This window comes from Phasianus colchicus, chromosome 5 (assembly GCF_987193195.1).
Source record: "Phasianus colchicus chromosome 5, bPhaCol1.hap1.1, whole genome shotgun sequence".
Lineage (NCBI taxonomy): Eukaryota > Metazoa > Chordata > Aves > Galliformes > Phasianidae > Phasianus > Phasianus colchicus.
Genome location: NC_143440.1, coordinates 884,784 through 906,173, shown reverse-complemented (window position 1 = coordinate 906,173; position 21,390 = coordinate 884,784). Strand labels below are relative to the sequence as shown.

Sequence of the window (21,390 nt, the reverse complement as noted above, 5' to 3'; positions counted from 1 at the left end):
CTCTAACCATGATTCAAAGGAATATCTATTGGTTCATAAATTACCCTAATTTTTTTTTTTTATGTGATATGGGAGCACTGAATGATTTCAAGAACATGCTCAGTGCTTTTCAGATCATATGCAAAGTACTGATAAAATACACCCTGTCTTAGAGTTACAAACACCTATGAAAATTCCATCTGAAACTGCCCTGCTTTTCTCTCACCAAGGAAAACATGACCAAAAGTTTATTTAATCAAATAATTAATCAAACAAAAACTGCTTAGCTACATTTCTATGATAAATTGAGAAATCTCATAGTATTTTTCACTCTTCTTTTTACAATAAGCTTTCTAATATTACACTGCACTGCTTAAATGCATAAGTTTCATATTTTAGTAACTTCTAAAAAACATATTCTGTGCAATATACAACAATATACATACAATATCTTAACAATATACACACTTCTCTTTCTTACCAGGTCCTGTTTCTTTCCTGCCAACATTCTCACCGATGTTTTGAAATGCTCTTGAAATCACATTTTTGTTTTCCCCTAGACATGGTAGTTTCTCTTTCAAAACGGAAGGTTCTCGGGATGATGAAGTCCATGTAGCCTGACTTCTCATTTGATTTACTCTTGAACAAGAACTGAGCTCTAGAAATTTGAAGCATACTGAAGTTTTCTCAGCTTTTTTATCTGAAGTTGAAAGATCAAAGGATGACCTTCCACTTGCATTTACTAAATTTCCAGATGTTCTCATGAGTAAAGAGCATGATTCTTTCAGGTGCCCCTCAGCAGACTTCCTTCCGGGAACTGTACTGTGCAGCGAGTCTTCCTTCTGTTTTAACGTGGTGTTATTTATTGAATTATCATTAACGTCCAGGGAATGTCCATTTTTGATGGACTGTATCTGAATTTCTTCATTAAGTTTATCTGCGCCAATTCCATCAGCTGAGACTTTTTGAACAGTTGTGTTAAAATCATCCGCCTTTACTGGAGAGACGGCTTCAGCATCTGAGGTACACGTACTTCCATCACCTCCTGATTGCTCAGTGCTGTCCTGTTCAGCTTGTTTGCTGTGCACATCATCCACATTTATTCCTTTATTTCTTTTTTCGGGACATAAATTATAAGTACCTGTAAGAGGCATGTTACTATTGTGTTCTTTTGTAGTTTTATCAGTACTTGCAGTATCATGATTAATGGCTAGTAAATTTTCAGCATCCATTGCTGGAAAACCAGTATTCCTTACTGTACAACTTCTGCTGATGTTTGCAGCATTATCATTGTAACTTTTATCATCAGCATCTACATGCATCTGTTTAAAAGGAAATTTATCTCTAGGTAAACCACTCAGATGTAACAAGCTTTTTTCTATTTTACATGAACTGTTATCCACATTGTTGTCACTGTTTAGCAAGTTACGTTTCTGGTATTCTGTCTGACAGTTTTCATTAGCATAAGATAGGATTCCAAAATGGGATTCATTCACTTGATGATTATCTGTATTTCTTTCACACACAGCACTCTTCTCAGTGCAGACAGCTGCTTCACACTCTTTTTTGGATGCTTCAATTGTAAGAACACTGCTGTTGAGTTCTATGAAACTTGAGTTTTTGTCTGCCTTAGTACAAATTGATTCATGTGTAGCATTACAAAGTTCTTGGTTACTAGAGTTCATCTCTTGAATTGCATTTTTCTCACAGACAATTACTCTGTCAGTAGCATCTAAAAGTACGTTGCTTGTTTCTGTGTGATGTGCTGCTGCTGGACCAGTGCTGTCCTGTAGCTTTTGTTGTAAATTTGCACTGTTTCCCTCCAGTAGCACTCTACATGTTGTTTCTAGGTCTTCTGCTTCTTTACATACAGTGACATGCATTTCCGAGTTCTGTCCTTGGGTAATTAAATCAGTATCTGTGCAGAGGATATTCCTGGGAGAAGCCTCCCTTTGCTTTCCTTCCAAAGGGCTAGCTACATTAATTTCATCCTTAAAACTGTTCTCAAGAACTTGTAACTCTGTTGGAGTTAGTGCATTTTCTAGTTAGTGATGGATCGCCAACACATTAAATAAAACACTGTAATTACAATTTAAAATTTCTAAAATACTGACTTAAGATTCGTATCAACACAGATTCTTCTTCTCTTACATTACAGTAATATTTCAATCCACATAAAAATATAGAAGAAAATTACTTAAGATAAATATTATGTTATCTTAATTTGCAAAACACTTATAAACTGTTCGAAGAGAAAATATCTTAACACTCTGTGCCTTTTAGTTACTGCTTGTATTGAAAATCTATTGAAATACTTCCCAACTAGTACTTACATTATTAAAAGGTCTTAATTGGGAAATTATAACACTTAGTCAACCCACTGTGCATTTATATAAAGTTTGTAAGCAGTCTACTACTGCAACTATTTATCTTTCTGAAAGTGGCATGTTTAGTTAATAAGAACCAAACCTGCTGAGTTGACTATGTTCATACAGAAAGGAACATACTGTAACTTGATGGCAGTGAGCCAATGAGGAATAATTAAAGCATTTCACTATCTGAAAGATGTTTTCTGAAAGTACATGCAGATAGTATGAGCACTGATCCTATAAAGCAATCATTTTAAAGTTAATAATTGCTTAAGTTTCCACTCAATTTCTAAAATGCAGCAAAGTATTAAAGACTATATGGTCTTTAGGCTTCAAAAAAAGTCACTTACTAGAGTCATCAAGCACTCTGTACAGAAAAATATCATGATCATCCACATGAACAAACGCAGTGCAAGCATTCTTGGGCCTATTTTTATTGTTTTGTGGGAAAGGGGAAATCTTTCCTTGGTTTTCCTACCAAACGCTTCTGTATGCATTATTCTTCCTAACCTGTGCCCACTCGGCTGGAACGTAGGAGGAGATATTTCAACAGCTTGAGGAGCAAGAATACAGAGCTTGCTTTATGTCCCAGGGCAGCCACTAGAAGCATTGTGCTTTCCTACAGAGCCTTGGGAATTTATCACAGACCAGCATTACTGACATCAAGAATTTACTGCTGTTAGAAAAACATTTAATTTGGGATTCAAACATTTTCTTATCATATGCTATACTGTAATTATTTATCCCTTTATCAACAGTACTACTTATCTCTTCTATCCATGTAATCTTATTACTTTGTTCTATCTGTAACTCTTCAGTGCTTAAGGAGAAGTTCACTGTGTTTTTTACTTCAGTTTCATCTTCATGTCCAAAGTTATTGTCTTTTCTTAGTATAAATGGCATACAATCATTTTCTTTCTGAATAGTCTGTATTTCACTGTCTTTTGATTGTTCTTGACCATTCTAGCAGAAGAAGGAAAAAGATTATATGTTTTTTAATAACCTACTGCAGTCTCTGATTCTGAATTCATTTTACAGTTCTGATGGAAACAGAAGACCATTCTCCTGAAGCATATGAAGTTAATGTAAATGAAGGGGGAAAAAAAAGCAGGTTAGGATTCTAGAAGAGCAGGAAAGACATTAGGTGTTTCTAATTTCTAATCACAATCCACAAAAACAGATTACACAAAGAGTCAGTTTTTCAGAGGAAGGAAGACGTTTTTCTATGTGCACTGACTGGATGATGCCCTCTGTCTGCAGGTTAGATCAGTGACCTGCTCAGTAGTTTTATGTAGAAAACACCCGCATGATCGCTAATTATGCTCAAACTCACATGCACCTATTAACACTTTTTATTTGTTCCCACCTCACAAACCAGCTGGGATTTTTTTACTCAGTTTCATACACAAATAAGACTCACGAATTTGCTCTTTGCCCATTCCTCATTCCCTCCCAGGTGGATTTTGAATCTGAACAGTCAAATTCAATAGGAATAGTATCCTGAAAGGTGTCTAATTCCATTACATTATGTTAAAACTGTCAGACAAATAGTGAAGAAACTACCTTTCATCCTTTCCCATTAAAAAAGGAAAAGAAGAAGCATCCATCCTTTATCTGCAGCTGAAGGCAGGAGCACGTGCTGGATCAAATAAAAGTAGGTGGATGTGGGAGGGAGCAGGGGCACTGCTTACTCCATAAAAGGAGAAAGGAAAAGCTAAAAGATACTTGGGTGGCTAGAGGTGTTAGAGAAGGAAGGAATGTTGGGATGTGGGAGGGAGTTACAAGTGCAGTACTTGGGCATAAGATGTTTGGGGAGGACAGAGTATATTGTAAAATGGAGGGAGGCACATACAGAACACTGGTCAAAATTGGATAATCGCAGTGGTATGGTAGTAGATGATATACAATAGAAACCTGCAGGAAGCAATTTTCTACAGGTCACATGAATGAACTGTTTATCTTTATGCTCCCAGCTTAATTTATTTGGGGAAGAGATGCAGATATTGCACAATGAAGATGCATGTCAAGTTTAATTCCCACAGCATTATTAAGTGCATTCCAGACGTGTGTTAGTCATGTGCGTGTATGTTTGAATGAATGTGTGAAGAAATTCACTTAAGTTCTTCCAAAATTTAAGGCAGTTTCAGTTTGTCATTTTACATTTTACCTACTCCACAAAAGAAGTGTAGTTACCTACTGTCTCCCTAACACTGAAAGAGAAAATTTGTAGAGATGCAAAATGACTTTTTCCTTCTTTGAAGGATGAGCCATTATCTGAGTGGAAAAATGAGTGGAACAACAATGTAGACAGAAGACTGCCAAATAACAGAATATTCTCCATACACAAGGAATTTTTCTCTTACAGCTTGTAACCTTGTTTTTTCCATCTTATAAAAGACTAGAATATAAATTTGCAATCCAGTTTAAGTAAGGGGTAACACTTACCTGCAGTGCTATGTGCTCCTCCTTTTGCTTCAAAAGACCATCTCCACATGCTTAACCACTTAATGACTTTTCATACATATCCTGAATATGCAGCTGAGCGTGGACTTGGCATACCCAGCAATGCAAGCTCTTTTCATGGGATCTTGGATCACTGACTACATCAGAGAAACTTTTAGGCTTAAGTAATGTCAAAGGAAGATCGCTGAAAGCCAGACTAGAAAAACTATTATGTCTCTCATTCTCTAAACTCATTTGTAAGAAGAAATGCAAAGTACTGCAGCCATTCTAGGGACTCACCCACCTGCAGATTTTCTACTTGCTCAGAATGCTGGTTTCCCTGAGGAGGATGGCAATCTTCAAGATGTCCTTGGACCTCTTTAAGGGACTTCAGCTCATTTTTAATAGTGTCCATCTCTCTTCTCAAATCTTCCTCCTACAATAAAGCAGAGCACACAAACACAGATCCTTATTGCATGTTCAAATACAAAAACACTATGTATTAACAGCCTAGCAAATTAATGTTATCCCTTAGAAGAAAGTAGAGATAATAAGGAATTCTGTGTACAAAAGACAACTCAAGCTTTTCATTCACACCAGGATTTTAATCCCATTCTAATACCACACAGACTATCCTCTTTTATTAATTGGCTCAAGATTATTATTTGTAGCTTTTTTCCCTTTTTCTGTTTAAAAATAAACATGTTAGTAAATATTCATTCTCTACCACATTTTCAAGGAACTGTAACAATAAAGGATTTTCTTGGCACTACTTCTGTAATAGCCTCATCTCTATGAGAAGAAACCAACATTCTTCAGTGAGTGTACAATAATTACATTTTTCTATTTAGAATGAAAAATGTTTGCGAGACAAGTTGTAAAACAAAAACAAGCAAGCAAACAGTAATTTTTCAGAGATAGTCTAATTTGATTTACAATTATTGCCAAAGCATTCTATAATGTTAATGCTATCCATGATTATGCTATTAAGAAATTAAAAGTCCAAATTTAGCCACAGCAGAAGAACGGCTGCTGGAGTGGGGAGTGTCAGACACAAAGACAGACATTATCTTCTAAAATAAAGGTGCAAACATTCCTAAGAAATAAAAGGGAATTCCCATGTCTACACAGGATGCTATGGTGTAAGACACTGCTGGAAATCAGGGATACCGAATATCTCAGAGCAGGCAGCATGAGAACAATGCAGTTATTTTGTATCTCATGGTCGCAGTGATCTTCACAGTGGCAAAAAAGTCAAGGAATTAGGACAACAGGATTACAATTTCCACACAGACTCCCTGTGTCAGTTTATCAGCCTCAAAATCTTTCTAGCAGTAGATGCAGAAGAAATAATTAGCAATTACTGAAGTATTCTTTAGAAAATAATTAAGAAGTAGAAAGAATGGCAAATATTGCAGATAAAACGTTGTTTAGATGTATGCAGAGACGAACACGGTTCTATCTCATCTAATCACCTTTCACTCCACAGTCACAGTTGAATTATTCTGGTCAAATGTGGACTTTTGCTTCAATGCAAGCCTTCAGCAGCTCTACCTGATTCAGTTTGAGGTCACTTCCCCACCACCCACGTTTGGAAATATGGCCTTGCACCGGTACCCTCCAGATGCCCCACGTAGGGCATCTGTTTGGTTTTTTCCACCCCCAATGTATGTAACAGTTGACTACTGATTTTTCAAGACTTTTTCAGTGTAAAAGAGTGGACCTAGAAGTGCTGGTATTCACTTAAGTTCTGTATAAAACTGTTCTGAAAAATACATAATATTAAATCAGTTTCCATGTCTTGGTGTAATTCCAGAATATTTTAAAGCACTAAAGACAAGACAACACCTAATACCCTGGGCTCTTGCTTTATAGAACTGCACTGACCTTTTAAAGCATAGAATTCAACATTTCTCCTAAATCTACCCTTTAAAAATATTCATTTCTAGATGAGTCTGCATTACTGGAAAATAAATTGGTTGTTTTTATTGTAGTATTTCTGTGATATTTTCTTGGTTTTTAGAAATTATCTGAAATGCTTGATGACTCTTTCAAAACCCTTTTAATACTATAACATTTAATTTAACAAACCTACATCTTTTTTCCAAATTCTTAGTGCTTTCTCATGCTCATTCTGAAGATTAAGGAACTTTTCTTCATTTTCCTTTGCCTTCTCCCTTTGCAGCTCATTATCTCTTTCAAGTGTCTGCAATAAAATTAATTATCCAAAAAATAATCAATACCACATTAATGAATTTTGATGTGTTTTATGTTGCTTGGACCTTTGCTTCTAACATGCTGAAAGTGCCATACAGATCAGTGATAATGTGCTATCTCAACAATAATTTTCATAAATTAACAGAAAGGTGCTTATAGTTTAGCTAACAGGAAACAGGGGGAGGTTATGAAAAAAGAAATGGCTATAAAAGGGTATAAAAACACTTGCCATTATTCAGTTTCACTGCATAAGTTTTAATGTGCTGAAAAAAGTAATATAAAGTCCAGAGATGAGAAATGTGAAATGTAGCACAATCTAGACCTTAAAAAAGTACTTAAAGAAAAAGCTACTCTGGAGCAAAACAGAAAAAATTCATTTTCTGACCAGTTTTGCTATCCTAAATTGTTTATTAACCTATCCTATAAACTGCATAAACTTTATATTCTAAAACATCTATTGGAACGTGAAGTATTTACTATGTCTGATTATCCTTTAATTAATTTTACACAACCGAAACAGAATAAGAATGTATTAAAATAATAATATAGGTTTTGGCATAGGATTTTATACCATCTTAATTCCACTGGCAACATTTTTTTAGTTAACTGTTTGAACTTTACCATGCCAAATAAATGCACTTGTGTAAATCAACAGTAACTTCTAGGACATCTCAGTTACTGTTGGAATTTTTATTGTATCATATTTTTACAGCAAACAATACAGAAGATAGAGGAGTTACTGCATCCATTACCTATTATAGATGACACAAGTATATTTATTAATGTAAACATACCTTTAATGCATGTAGCTATATGACCAACTTTGTATTTATGACTCTGCTGAGCTTCTTTGGAAATCCACAAGAAAAATGTTGAGGCATTAATCCAAACCAGTTCCTTTCTACTTCATCTTTTAACTAGCAGTGAGTCTGCTTCCTGATTCACTTAACAACAACTTTTTAATACCTATTTTAGTTTATCTGTACCACTAATAAAAATATATTTCAAAGGTATGACACTGGGAAAACTTGCACTTTTATACACATGGAAAAAGTTGTTCATAAGTATATAATGATTTTCTCCAACATATTATGCAATTTAAAAGATTAAACAATTCATCAATACGTTGACTGTATAATTAGTAAATAATAATTAAATACACTCATTCAATATCTTTCACACAGTTCGACAAAGCAGTAGTTTCATAATGTCCTTTCTCTTCTTCTCTAACTAAAGGATTCTTTAGTCCTTGGAGATAAATGCATCTCAAATGCAGCCTCCTCTGAAGTGGAATGTGTTATAGCATAGCTCTTTAGGCAAAACAAGCAGCAGATTAAAGTACAAACATGACTGCAGAAAGAGGAGTTAGATGTCTCACCCAAGCTTTCCTTGAAAAATTTACACTCCCAAAGCAAACCTTAGCTTTGTCCATTTAGTGCAAGAGACCACCATGTAATACACCTACTGGGTACTGGGCCCTCCCAGTTGACAGCCTTTGCTTACCAAAACACTTGAAATAACAATCATTTAAAAACAGACTGTCTCAAATACCTTCATATAATCATACAGAGACATAACAGAGAAGCAGTACGGATGTTAGGAAAATAGTATCAGCCTAAAGATATTAACTAACTCTAAACACTTAAAATCCTATACGTAGAATTATCAACAGAAACAACATTTCTTTCTTAAACAAACAGAGCATTCCCGTTGTTTCAATATTAGCCACATCCATTATAAATATATAAAACAATAAATCCAACAATAAGAATGTTCTTTGAGATCAAGAAGTGGAAGAATCCCTCTGATTTCGAGGGATAGCAAGTGAAAGTATTCAGTCAGTAATCCCCAAAAGACTGAGAGTCTTGGAATGACTGGCAGATGGATCCCTTAGCATGTGTGAACGTTCTCCCAGCACTGCAAAATGGAACTCACCTAAGGCAGTCAGCACAATCCTCTTAGTTAAAAGTTTGTACGTAACTTGTGAAGTTAGTGTAATGAAAACTTTGGTATATATTAGTCCTGTGATTCAACATATATCAAAAGAACTTAATCGCACCCCTTCCTAGACAAGGCTCAGATAGCTTTTTGTATAGCTGCAAACAAGACTAACAGAAGCAAGCCCATCTCAAGTTTGTACATCTTGTTCGACAATATCTTACACAAATAGTATAACACCTTGGTATCCTAGCACTATGCATCCACAGACAGAATAAGAAAGGCCAATATGATCCTCTCTGTGCAGTCCCTTGACTGCAGAATTAGTTAAATTAATTTTGGCCAAATGTTCTAAAAATGCTATGAAAACCTAACACTAACCTTTTCCCATTCAACTGTGCTTTGTCACGTTTAAAACTTTAGTAAAGCTAATAATATGAAAAAGGAACTGGAAAAGCCTGAAGATTCACAATGAAATAGTGTGACTATTGCCCAGATTGAGAAGTACCTCTTCTTGGTTTTACAACACACTGACAGCATAGAAATTTAAACCATGAAGATTTAGTACTCTAAATTGACTAAATGCAGCAATCCAGACATATGAAATCAGCAGCTTCTCTTCCACTCACTACAGTTTTATCCAATACTGCAAAAAAAGTTTTATCTAGTTTCTAATGGAAAACAAACTCATATTTAACCTTGCCTGTTCAGTCAAAAAGCAAAATTCATATATTCACACTGTGGCAGAAGGCAAACTGCTTACATTCATAAAAAGAAACAAAGAAACAAAAATATACGTGCATACAAAGTTTAATTTGAAACTAACCAAGATACAAGTTCAAAACCTCTGCCTTAACAGCCCAGCAAAGAATGGTTATAGTTATAAATGGATAAACACAGTGCATAACTATTAATAGTTCCATTAATGATCTCTGCATGGCAGATATGATCAGAAAAAATAATGACCTTAATCTTCAGTGCACTGGGCCAATCTGACTGAAAATGTAATATAGAATACAAACTGTTATTAATCCTTTTTTTTCCACAGCCTCAAAGAGGAAGTGGAGAATGCTTCAACTCAACACTCTCCAACATGACTACTTAGCACCTGTAACATAAACATAACAGATAATACCACAAGAAATGGCTAAAGACATGATCATTTTTAGGCTCTTTGCTTTGAGGACAAGCTCTGGCTCCAAAAATCTGAAATTTGAAGTATTCTCCAGAAATGAGAAGTTTACAACTACATAAAAATTAATTATAAGAAACAAGTCATAAAATCATTTTATTTCGGAATACTTGAAAGCAACCTTAGAAATGTTCTGGTTTTACCTTCCAGCAATGGCTGATCAGAATGGCAACCATAATTTACTTTAGGGGGAGAAATAAAAGAGGGAAACCATAGACTGCGTTACAAGGTTCACGTTGACAGTTAAGGAGCTGAGGGAGCAATGGAAGTGAGGTCAAAAGTTCTGAGAAGCATACAGATGTCTTTAACAGCCCTAGACTTAAAAAAAAATAAAATAAATAAATACCTAACAGATAGAAGCAGATTGTCTAATCAAGGAAAATCTGACCTGATATTCTTCTCTCAGTGCGTTTAATTCACTTTCCATTTTAACATTCATTTGAGTTATTCGCTGAAGCTGCTTCTGCACACGTTGTAGAGAGCTGAGAATTTCCTTGTGAACAAATAAATCAGGATACATTGAATAACACTTTATTTCTCAAGTTTAAGCAGAAACCAATTTACACCTTTGAGATTAACATTTATTTTTATTCTGTCAGTGGTATATAAAATACTGTATATTAGAACCTGTATCTTATTGCAACCAACATCAACACTTAGAAAGTAATCACAACTCCTCTGAGCTCTTCCAGCCTTCTTTCTAGGAAAAAATATTCTTTTCATTGAAGATTAATTTATACTTAGTTGCATTTCACATCTAGAAAACTGAACCCAGAATCACCTGACATGTCAGCAGCAGAGCTGGTTTTGTCTTTTGAATCCAGTATAGCGTCCACTGAACTCAACAAGATTGCTTCTCTACATACAGTTCAGTGTAAATCAGCCTATAATTTAGATAATATATTCAGTCCAATAGCCACTAAAACCAACATACTCAGTCCAGACAGTGATTTCGTAGCTCTCTATAATACAAAAATCCAGGTGTTCCAACCCGAGTTCTTAGAGAAAAACATGAAATTAATCTCTGCATTAGAGCTACCCCCACCTCCAATTTACACAAAACCAGACATATATTAAAACAATCCTAGCAATTCACACAGAACATAGTAGAGAAATACAGGCAATACCAGTCCTTCTCTTTGATAACACAAAATGACCATATGAATTTAGCTGCAAACACCTCCACAGCAATGCTTTTACTGCATTCAGAGCTGTGGGAGAAATGATGACAGAGTATATCTCATTTTGTTGTTGGTGGTTCTTTTTCCCCTACGTTTATTGGTATGAGTTTTTTAAAAGTGGATTCAAAATGCAAATCAAACTTTTACAGATTATCCTTTATCTCCTATCCTTTAGCATGTGCTCAGTGAGTATATAAGCAAGCTGCTGCTTTTGGCCCTTCCTCAGAAGGAGGATGATCACACTTTCCCGAAATGTTAGTTTAATGAACTGCAGAATGAGAAAATAATATCTGCAAAGCAACGTATTATGGTTATTATTACAGAGAATGCTATGTCTTTGTTATCTGATTCTATGTATCTGGTTTGAATATTAGGATTTGCTCAGGAACTTAGCAAATAGTAACTAAGTTTGTGACAGAGGAACCTTAACACTGATCAGCTTTGGACATGTGTAGTTTTATAGTCTAAATACATATGCTCTGTATGAATTCTACCTGGTTGCAATATCAACAGTGTTATAATAAACTGCTGGCAACCAGAAAGCACAATGGTAAGAATATCATGCAAACTTTATTGCTTATTTGTTCTCAAGAGTTATGTTAACAACTATTTGCACAGATATACCAGATGCCTCCAATCTGAACTCAAAGATAAAAGTTGACTTGGAACAAGGCATCAACCTCGTTAATACTGCTAACTTAGCTTCTAAACGTTGAGAATATCCCACTTACATACTTTTCAGAAATGTTTCATTAATAACACAAGTGATTTTATTTGCTAAGATCTTTAAGAATCTTAAGTATATAACATATTTTCTTAAGTAATCTTAAATAGCAAAGTTATATTAATAACTCACTAGCTTCTCTTCTTTAATGTTAGTGTTTTCTTCTTGAACTCTTTTACTGATTGCTGTCTCCTTAAAAAAAAAAAAAAAGAGCAAAGTGTTATTGAAGGCTTCCAAAAATTACTGGTTTGGGTTTATTTTTAGTAATATTGCACAAATAGGACACTTTGAATCCTCATGAGATTATTTAAAAATATAAAAACTATTTAAACTATTATATTGAAACTATTTAAACTATTATATTGAAACATCTTAAACACCTTTTTATAAACCCTAAAACTGTGCTTCCATTCCTGTTCAGATGAATAACAGAACATATTAACCAAAATTTTAAATTCCATAATACCATTCTGATTTTTTGTTGCAGTTCTTGAAACTGTTTTTCCTTTGCTGCAAGATTGATGTTTTCTTCTCCCACCCTGTTCAGAGATGTGACCTTGGACCTTATCAAGTCTGTAGTTACTTTCTTCAGTTCCTTAACACAGGAAACACATATAAATAGTTCATCCAGGATAGGCATTGCAATTCAAAACAAAGACAAATCTTTTAAACTATCCCGAGTCATGCCCTACTTTTAAATAATGTATGGAAACAGCTAAATAAATTAAATTGAGGAACTCAAATTTCTGAGATTGACTTGCTAAGCTTTAAACTTGTCAAATGTGGCTGAAAGTTTATTTTAATTGGTAAAATGTTATTGAACTAATATTTTGCTTTCACTGTTTGAAGTACATATGATACTTCCATATTTGATATTTTCTCTTCCTGGAAGTAAGCACTGAGTTGATATCGGTAAGGCGCCTTACACAACAGGAACAAAGTACATACTGAATTACTGGGTATGTTCCTTGGATGCAGGAGGGAGAAAAGAAGAGCAGTGACTATCTGGTAAAAGCAGGAACTGGCTATAAATTTGAAGGATCTTTGCTTTTTCCTGAAACATTAATTATTTAATCTCAGGAGAATTCTAAATTAATTTTATATTAGAAGCTTCTACAACATGATTTTCCATCTAAAATATGCCTTTGATTTTATAGTCTTTATAATCTCTTAAATATCCTGCTGCTTTTTTTTTTTTTTCCCTCTGGTGGGGCAGTATCTATTTTCTAACCAGTTTATTCCAAGCTCCAAGTGCAGCAAATAAACAGCAAAGGCTTTGATCTCATTAAATTACAACTTATAGTTCCTGGAGTCATAAATATTGTGCCCTATTCTCCCCCACCCCTCCCATTCTGCTACAAGGTAGTCTGTTTAATATCACTCTCTCCTTGAGCGCTCTGACGTTTACTCAGACAAATAGCAGAGGTTATGAATGCTGTTCACAGATAGTATCAAGAATTCTTCATGATGCCATAGTGGTGAACCACGCATTCAGAATGGTAATAGTTTTATCTAACAACTAAGTTTGGTCTGTTTAACTTTTCTTCACAAAACTGGAATTCCATCTTATCACAGACCAACGGGTTTAACTGTTCTGGACAAAATCAAATAACAGTACAAAAGAAAAGGGAAGATTATGTAGCTGAAATTTACAAATACAAAGGTTATGGAAAATACAAGCATAGATACCACTTCTAAATAAATCATTTTCTTTCCTTGAGGCTTTATTTCTCATGTATTTAAGCCATAAATACATCTAAAATGATCTAGCAAGGACTAAGTGTAATTGCAGAATCAATTACAAAACTCAAAGAGGACAATGCCTTACAACTAAATATTCTGTAAGCTAGGAAGGCTTTTTCCACCTTCGCAAAAAAACAAACAAACATCTTTTAATTGTACTGTTTTTACTAGAATAACAAGCAGAGTTCTTACATTTAAGAGGCAGAAGGTGCAAGCAGTTTTAGCTTTGTAAAACAGAAGTGCACCACACCAATCTTTTACAAAGAACCAGATTCATGGTACACAGGTTGTGTGTGTGCAGGTGCATAAGCCTGCTATGGATCTGAGATACACTTTGCAAAATTCAAAGCATATCGTGTGGTGAATTGCCATTTATTTTGTGATGGGGAAAGAAAAGTCATACTAAGCAAATCACGTTTCTGTGGTAGAAAAGATAACATATATAGCAGGTGGATGTGCATAATCTATCTGGAATAAAACCCACATCTACTTATCTGCCAAAGCTTCAAGCAGAAAAACACACCAAAAAAATCCCACAGAGGGAACCAGCACAAACCAGATCACCAAAAATAATGGGAAAGTTTACCACAGTGGGTGGCAGCATAAGCTACGTAGCTGTAAAAATAATTTCAATGCATGCATACGTATGCATATTTTCTTCTATTCTGAAAGCAAAAATAACTCAGCCCCTCTTGCTTCCTTTTCTTGCAGCTTTCCACCACTAATACCAATCACTAGAAGTGTTAGAACTCTATCAATTGAGTCTGGAAAATAATTTTATCAGGGGAATACTAACAAAGCAAAATAAGGCTTTATATCTATTCCTTCAGTGTGTTGCTAGCAACCAACACTCAGGCACATGGTTTCAAGCCAGCTTAAAAGTAAAGAGTATCACAAAAGGAGGAGTCCTGTTCTTTAAATGTATTTTTCTTTCCTTTTGCTAGTCGATCTAAGCCATAACTTGCTTCTTTTATTTATTTATTTTTGTACAATTTGATTTGATCAATACAAAATTTTCATTCTACTCTTCCTCAGAGCCACACAAACACATATGTCAGCATGAAGTGGTAGTACAGGACTGGAAAGGGAGCCAGCACAGCCCTATGTAACTGCTTCCCAAGACACCAATCATACCTCATGCAAACTGAAAGTTTGTCCCAAGTAACAACCACATCTTACTGCACTCTCAAATCAGTGCAATCAGCTAATTTGGTAATCTCTCAGGCCTTAAGCAGCATAGCTCTTTTTCAAAGGTTTATTTCATTCTACTGCTTTTAACGGTCAGATTTCAGTGCAAACACTTTCACAACACTTGGAAAAAATCCCCCTACATTGACTATGTGTTTAAATTCAAAAAGAAACGTTGCTGAAAAGGAAACTAAGCCAAACTAGCTATCAGAACTGGACTGGTAAGCAGACAACGCAAAGACCAAGCTACCACCTCTCCAAATACTTCTTTCCACAAATTCCAGAAATTCTTGTGCAGAATGGACGTCAATTTAAATCAGGTTTTACTGTTCTATGTATGACTAAACAGCTCCATCATATGTCATTTCACTAAACTTGGAGATTAGTTTACTGTTTATCCATAAATTTTGACTAGAATTCACTAGCTTCATCTTCCCATTAAGAACAAGTGTAAGAGGTCATTGTAGTCTGAGTTAAAACAAAGGCTGAGGTAAGAGCTAACAACTCACAGGTGGTAAGATCTGTGAGAGGTCTGCCAAGTATCCAACACAAATGAAACCAGTTCCACAGGATATCACAACTTGTACTGCAGATTTAAAGACTGCTTTCAGCCTTGTAGCAACCGAAGATAGCCTGGCAATCCTTCTGCCAAACTATTCTCAATACCAGAGTTTCCTCGGTGCTCTGGCTCTGTTGTAAGTCCCGTCAGCTCCACAACTGATACATTACCCAATAAGGGAAAAAACCTGACTGCTGTCCCTTGCAATGGTTACACTAAGTGAAAGGTTACTGCAATGAAATAAAACTAGCTCAGAGCAATTCTTTGGGGGTCATGAACTTCTTTTCTAGTCACTTGTGCATTGACCCAAGAGATGAGCCCACCACTGTTCAGTAACAAAAGTTGTGCTGAACTTAGTGTTGTTACAGGTACACATCAGCAATGCACATTCATACTACTTAACTTTCCATAGATGTTCTATAAACTGCAACTTAAAAACTGTCAAAATAAGAAATATTGGAAAATGGGATGCAATTTTTACCATATTGTTTGATTTAAAATCTATTTTCACAGAAATTCTGCTTTTTCAGGAAAAAGGCATGTCATCCTTCTATATACTATATACAACTTCTATTTACAAACCTTTATTTACAATGAGCAAGGCAAAGACACTTTCCCAGTGAACTAAAAAAAGCTAGATTAAATTTCAGGCTCCTTCTTTTGCTTACCTAGCAGTATTTCATTATAAATTTATCACCCAAGAGCTCAAGAGTCATAAGTGTGACTTCAAAAAAAAATGGATCAAGCAAAACGTTTGATAACTAAAATACACAAAACATTATTAGTTTATCTCACACACCTCTTACTTACAAATTTAATTACATGAAATTTTCCTTAACATTATTTATTTTCTTACCTCTCCAATTACTTACCCTTGGGGAGACTTCTATGCAATTAATTCTTCTTGGTTTCTTAACTAAAAGCAACAAATCTAATTGGCTGTAATGCTTGAAAGTTTTTAAGGCCTCCTGGAATACTGATATTTACAATACATTTTTCATATAGGTCACCACTCATAATCCTCAGTGATTTTTCCTCTGCTCTTCCACCCACCAAATTTGTTAAAATATCTAGTAAATAATATTGAGTAAAGTGTTTGAGAAGGTGTGAATGAAACAAATGAAAATGAAGTTTAGTAGTAGATCAAGAAGCTAAAAATAACCATGCACTGGCAAAGCAAGGGATAAACCAAACTTCCTGGATTTCTGGGTGACTCTGTGTGGAGTGACTCAGTCCTCACAGGTCTCTTCCAAGTTGGGATGTTCTACAATTTGTTTCCTTTCTGAAATCCTCACAGAATCAAAAAGAAAAAAGATAACAGGAGAGGATATGAAAATTCTGATGTACAGAGGATATAGTGTTTACAGAATAGAATTTTGTCTTCAGATGGTCTTTCATCTCTTCTCATGGCAGCACTTAAACAACAGCTTAAAGGAAAAAAATAACTTTATTCTTCCTCCTTTTATATGACTCAAACAGTACCTAGCAAATACTAGCTTCAGAATAGAGGAGGGGCAGGAAAATGCTCAACAGCCAGACAACTTTGTCCATAGCATCCCTTTGACCTGACTCAGTCACCCTGCCTCAAAACTCTCACTTTTGACAGAGATTCAATTAGCTGTATAACTGTATGTTCAAGATAGCAGCTTGCTTCTATGGCTCTTTCTACCCATCATGTTATATCTGCCTTTAACTATACTGAAAAGACTACTGTTACCCTTCTGTATCAGATGGGAGATGCAGTGACTACACAGTGCAGGAAGAAGACAGATGGACAATTAACAACAAGTAGGCCACTATAGAGGTAAATAAAAATCCATCGATCATCTGAACCATCTGTGTTTAAGATGGGAAACCAAGACAAATGTAACCATTAGTGATAGAATGAAGAACAATTCTACAATGCTTGTACACTACTTCTATTAATACTAAAGCAGCTTGAAGTAGTCCAGAAGTCCACCTACACACTATGAAATGAGCACTGTACTTACTTCCTTCAGATTACTTATTTCAGTCTCTTGTCTGCTATTCACTGATGTTAGTTTCTTATTGAGCTGTATTGCTTCCTGTACTTTAAACAAAAGTTGAAATGTTTATATATACACTTTCACATTTAAAGTATTATTTGATTTATACCTGTTATGTATGTGCGCATAATGCCTACAATTGTTAAACAACTTCTTGGAAAGCAGACTAGGATGCAAAATAGAACTCAAGTAATCTGTTTATATATTATGATCACACATGAACGGATTACAGCAGATAGTACCAATTGTTCTGTACCTCAAATAATTATTCTAATTGTAATTTCATTTTTACTGTCATTTGGTGTCACTTTATTCGAATTACTTCTCTGTTAACAAAACATTAACAAAAGAAAATACTTCAAAAAATAATAAATGTCTTCTGGTACAACTTAGGCAAAATTTGGTAAAATTTTCAACAAGGGTCGTGTATTCACACTCTGTCTTTAAAATGCTAATAATGGGACACTGGTAAGACAATAAAGTAAATTTATTACACACTGCAGCATTCTGCATATCAGCACCATAACATCAGTTTTCACTTTCTTACATTCCTACATGCTGTTTTCATATAGCAAATAAAGAGCAAACAGTTTATAAATGTAAACAATTTGCATAATAAACGACTCACACACTGTGTGCATAACTTTTTCCCTGACTGCAGTCAGGGATTGCTCAGAATTTACAAGTTGCCTACATGCCTCCTGCAGGTCTTACATCCTGCAGTGCAAATTGAATTCCCACTGCAGTAAAAGACACGCTACAGTTAAACAGGTGAATAGATTGGCGTCTTGAACAGAGGGATCATTTTGCAATTACTGATAAATATGAGAAGAAATATGGCAAAATGTTTATCTGCAGTTAAAAGAAAAAATACTATGAGTGGTTTTTTTCCAATAATCTGCAAAAAGACTATTCTGTATCCGGCATATAATAGAAAAGCTTTGCCCAATGTAAATAAAATGAAAGCACAGCATTGCTTTCTCTTTTTCTTTTCTTTTTTTTTTTTTTTTGAGAGTGGTTTAATATTTGATAGTCAAAACAAATAAAAAGCAATAAAAAATGTAACTTGAATTATTATAAAACCCCAAATACCCTTTAAAACATGTTACCTGTTGAACCAGACTCGAACTGAAAAACAATGTGGTTTTATGCAGAAAAAAGCTTTCAAGTTTTGTGGGGGTTTTTTTATATATTTGTTTCTCATTTATACAACTGGTCCTCCCTTTCTTTAAAAAAAGAGTTCTTAATTAACAAACGAACACTGTAGGTATGCAAAACAATACATACACACATTTCACAAGTTCTACACAAATTCCTATGCAGATACTGCAGTGCATTACTTCATGCAAAACAAAGATTTCCCTCAAATTATTAGGTACCAAACACCATATAAATGTGGTATTTTTATTACTCAATATATCAGTTTTATGTCTTACGGATGGAAAAATATATTTATACTAAAAAGGGCACGTGGAATAATATTTTTGTTTGTTAGTGGATTCACAAACAATTTTGTAATGTTTTGACATAAGAATGGAGTTAACGAACACATTCATAAAGCTTTAAAGCCACATAGCCATGATAACTATATGGAGTTGTTCACCCATTCTATTTACTGAAATATTTTTAAGTTTCAATATTTCTACATATTAAATATTTTATATGCATTTACATAACTAAAAATTACATTTCATTAATGCCTTCTGTCCATTTCCCAACATTAACGCCAGTCCCTACAGGATTTCTTTTCTATTACTTGCCAATTCCTTTACTTTTACCTCTTCCTTTTGTGCTGGTACAATTGTTTATGTCTGCTGAACAGCAACAGGAAACTGACCCAAATTAAATCTAAAGATTTTTTGGAAGGAGCGGGTCTGCTACTGTATGATTTTCAACAGAAATCAGTTCTTTGACATATAGGCACACACACAGCTGTAGCAGCAAAGAGCAGAAGAGGTACAGGGTCTGTGCTGCTAAACCTGACACTGTCACAGAAACAACATAGAAGCAATTGAAATGTTGATGCTTGGCACATCATAGGTTTTTTGAATATAGTCACATCTCCAACTCAGTGTTGTCAAAAAAAAAAAAGAATACTGGAGGGCATTTAAAACATACATACCACTGTGCTCTAATTTTCCATGGACACCTTTAACAATTCCAAACTGACATGCAATAGTAGCATAACACCTCTCAACTTCATTCAGTTTCTTATGATGCTCTTCTCTCGCCGTTAAGTGCATCTGCAATTTCTGATCCTGTTAGAAACAAAGGAAGCACCTGCTGACTGACACCAGCTTGCATGTATAAATCAGCACTCCAAATGCTTATCAAAATGGCACAAACACAAAATCATTCTCAGGGTATCTCAATTGTCTACTTCATATCTGATTATCCAGCCCCACTTCCAGACTCCGTTTCAATATATTTTCTTATGTTCTCCCTTATATTCAGGAGAACTTTCACATAAATGCATGCAGGATTGTATTAACTGTTTTCAAAAGCTGATTTCAAGCTTTCCTTTGTTTCATGGCTTACTCTAAACACGCTATTCTACCTGTCACCGTATTGCAAACACAGCCTAGCATGCTAATAGTGCTTCTATCTGCCTGTGGTTCATACCTGTCCTTCTGAACTACCATTCAGTGCAGCACTGCACACTTTCATTCCCTTGATGTAGGATGTCCCTGGGATTCAACACTGTCCAAGTTCCACACCAGCCATTCAAACTGGCACTATTCAGTTTTTGGTTTTTTTTTTTTTGTAAAGACATCAGTACAAGTATCATCATCCTATTATGGACCTAAACACTTTCATTACAGTATGGTTTAAGTCCACAAGGAAAATTTTTTGGGGGCTACATGGTGGTACAAATACAAACTCAAACGAAAGTCCTGTTTTTCCAATACAGTGTCAATCAAAGAACAGGGCCATGAAGGAGCTAGAGCACTTGACACAAGGAAAGGCCAACCAAGCTGGGAATGGTCAGCTTGGAGATTCTCACAGTTGAAGCTGTACAAATACCTTGGAAGGGTGAGAGTAAGAAAAATGAAACTGACTCTCCTCAGCAGTGCCCAGTGGTCAGGCATTGAAACACACTGCACAGACAGGCTGTGGTTTCCACCTATGGAGATATTCAAAACCCACCTGGACACAGCCCTGAGCAATCCGCTCTAAAAGCTTTGAGCAGGGCGTGAGCTGCTCAAAGTATCCACCAGCCTCACTCACTCCAGCCCCATGATCATAATTAGAAAAGGGAGAGTGCAAGGACAATCTATTTCTAATCCACAGTAGAGCAACGCAGCAATGAAAATGAATTGGGCCAAATTCATTCCAGTGGGTAAATTCAGGTTACACAAAGATGGATCTGGCCCAGGCTATTCAGCTTCTGTAAGGCTTTCTTCCCATATAGTAACAAATGCAATACATGTCCAAGCATCAGAGGATAATAAAAGCTCACAGTAATCAAAAGAAATGACCAGCATAAGGCTAGCAAAATAGGATATACAATACAAATTTCTCATGTTTTATAAGGTATGAAATTAAACACACCACAGCAAATAGAAAGTCATAATGGAAGCACTGGTAAAGAAACACCACCACTTACAGAATCACTGCACAAAATGTAGGCTGTGAATTTTCATAAGCTTCCTTTTTTTTCTTAATAAGCAAAAACTTTTGAAAAGCTGTGCTTAACTAATGCTAGGATGCAGGCTTCGCAGAAATAAAAAGATCGTTTCTGTTTCTCCTGATAATAATTCAGATGTGTTTACTCTAAGCAAGTGATGAATAAGGGAGCCTAATCAATATGAAACTTGAACAACTTCTGGC

At 35.2% G+C, this 21,390-nt stretch overlaps 1 protein-coding gene across 12 annotated transcripts in view; it reads right to left on the bottom strand.

The window, feature by feature from the left end:
* Window positions 1–21,390, bottom strand: part of CCDC73 (coiled-coil domain containing 73) — a 76,257-nt gene that overhangs the window by 5,799 nt on the left and 49,068 nt on the right. For 11 of the 12 annotated variants that reach the window (XM_090142103.1, XM_090142102.1, XM_090142101.1 and 8 more), the window contains 9 exons: window positions 19,682–19,817; window positions 17,524–17,603; window positions 12,509–12,637; window positions 12,175–12,234; window positions 10,526–10,630; window positions 6,886–6,996; window positions 5,095–5,226; window positions 3,143–3,311; window positions 461–1,999 (listed from right to left, as the gene is read on the bottom strand). In XM_090142103.1, coding sequence (XP_089998229.1) covers window positions 461–1,999; window positions 3,143–3,311; window positions 5,095–5,226; window positions 6,886–6,996; window positions 10,526–10,630; window positions 12,175–12,234; window positions 12,509–12,637; window positions 17,524–17,603; window positions 19,682–19,817 — 2,461 coding nt within the window. The remainder of the gene's footprint in view (window positions 1–460; window positions 2,000–3,142; window positions 3,312–5,094; window positions 5,227–6,885; window positions 6,997–10,525; window positions 10,631–12,174; window positions 12,235–12,508; window positions 12,638–17,523; window positions 17,604–19,681; window positions 19,818–21,390) is intronic. The other variant, XM_090142106.1, reaches the window with a different exon arrangement.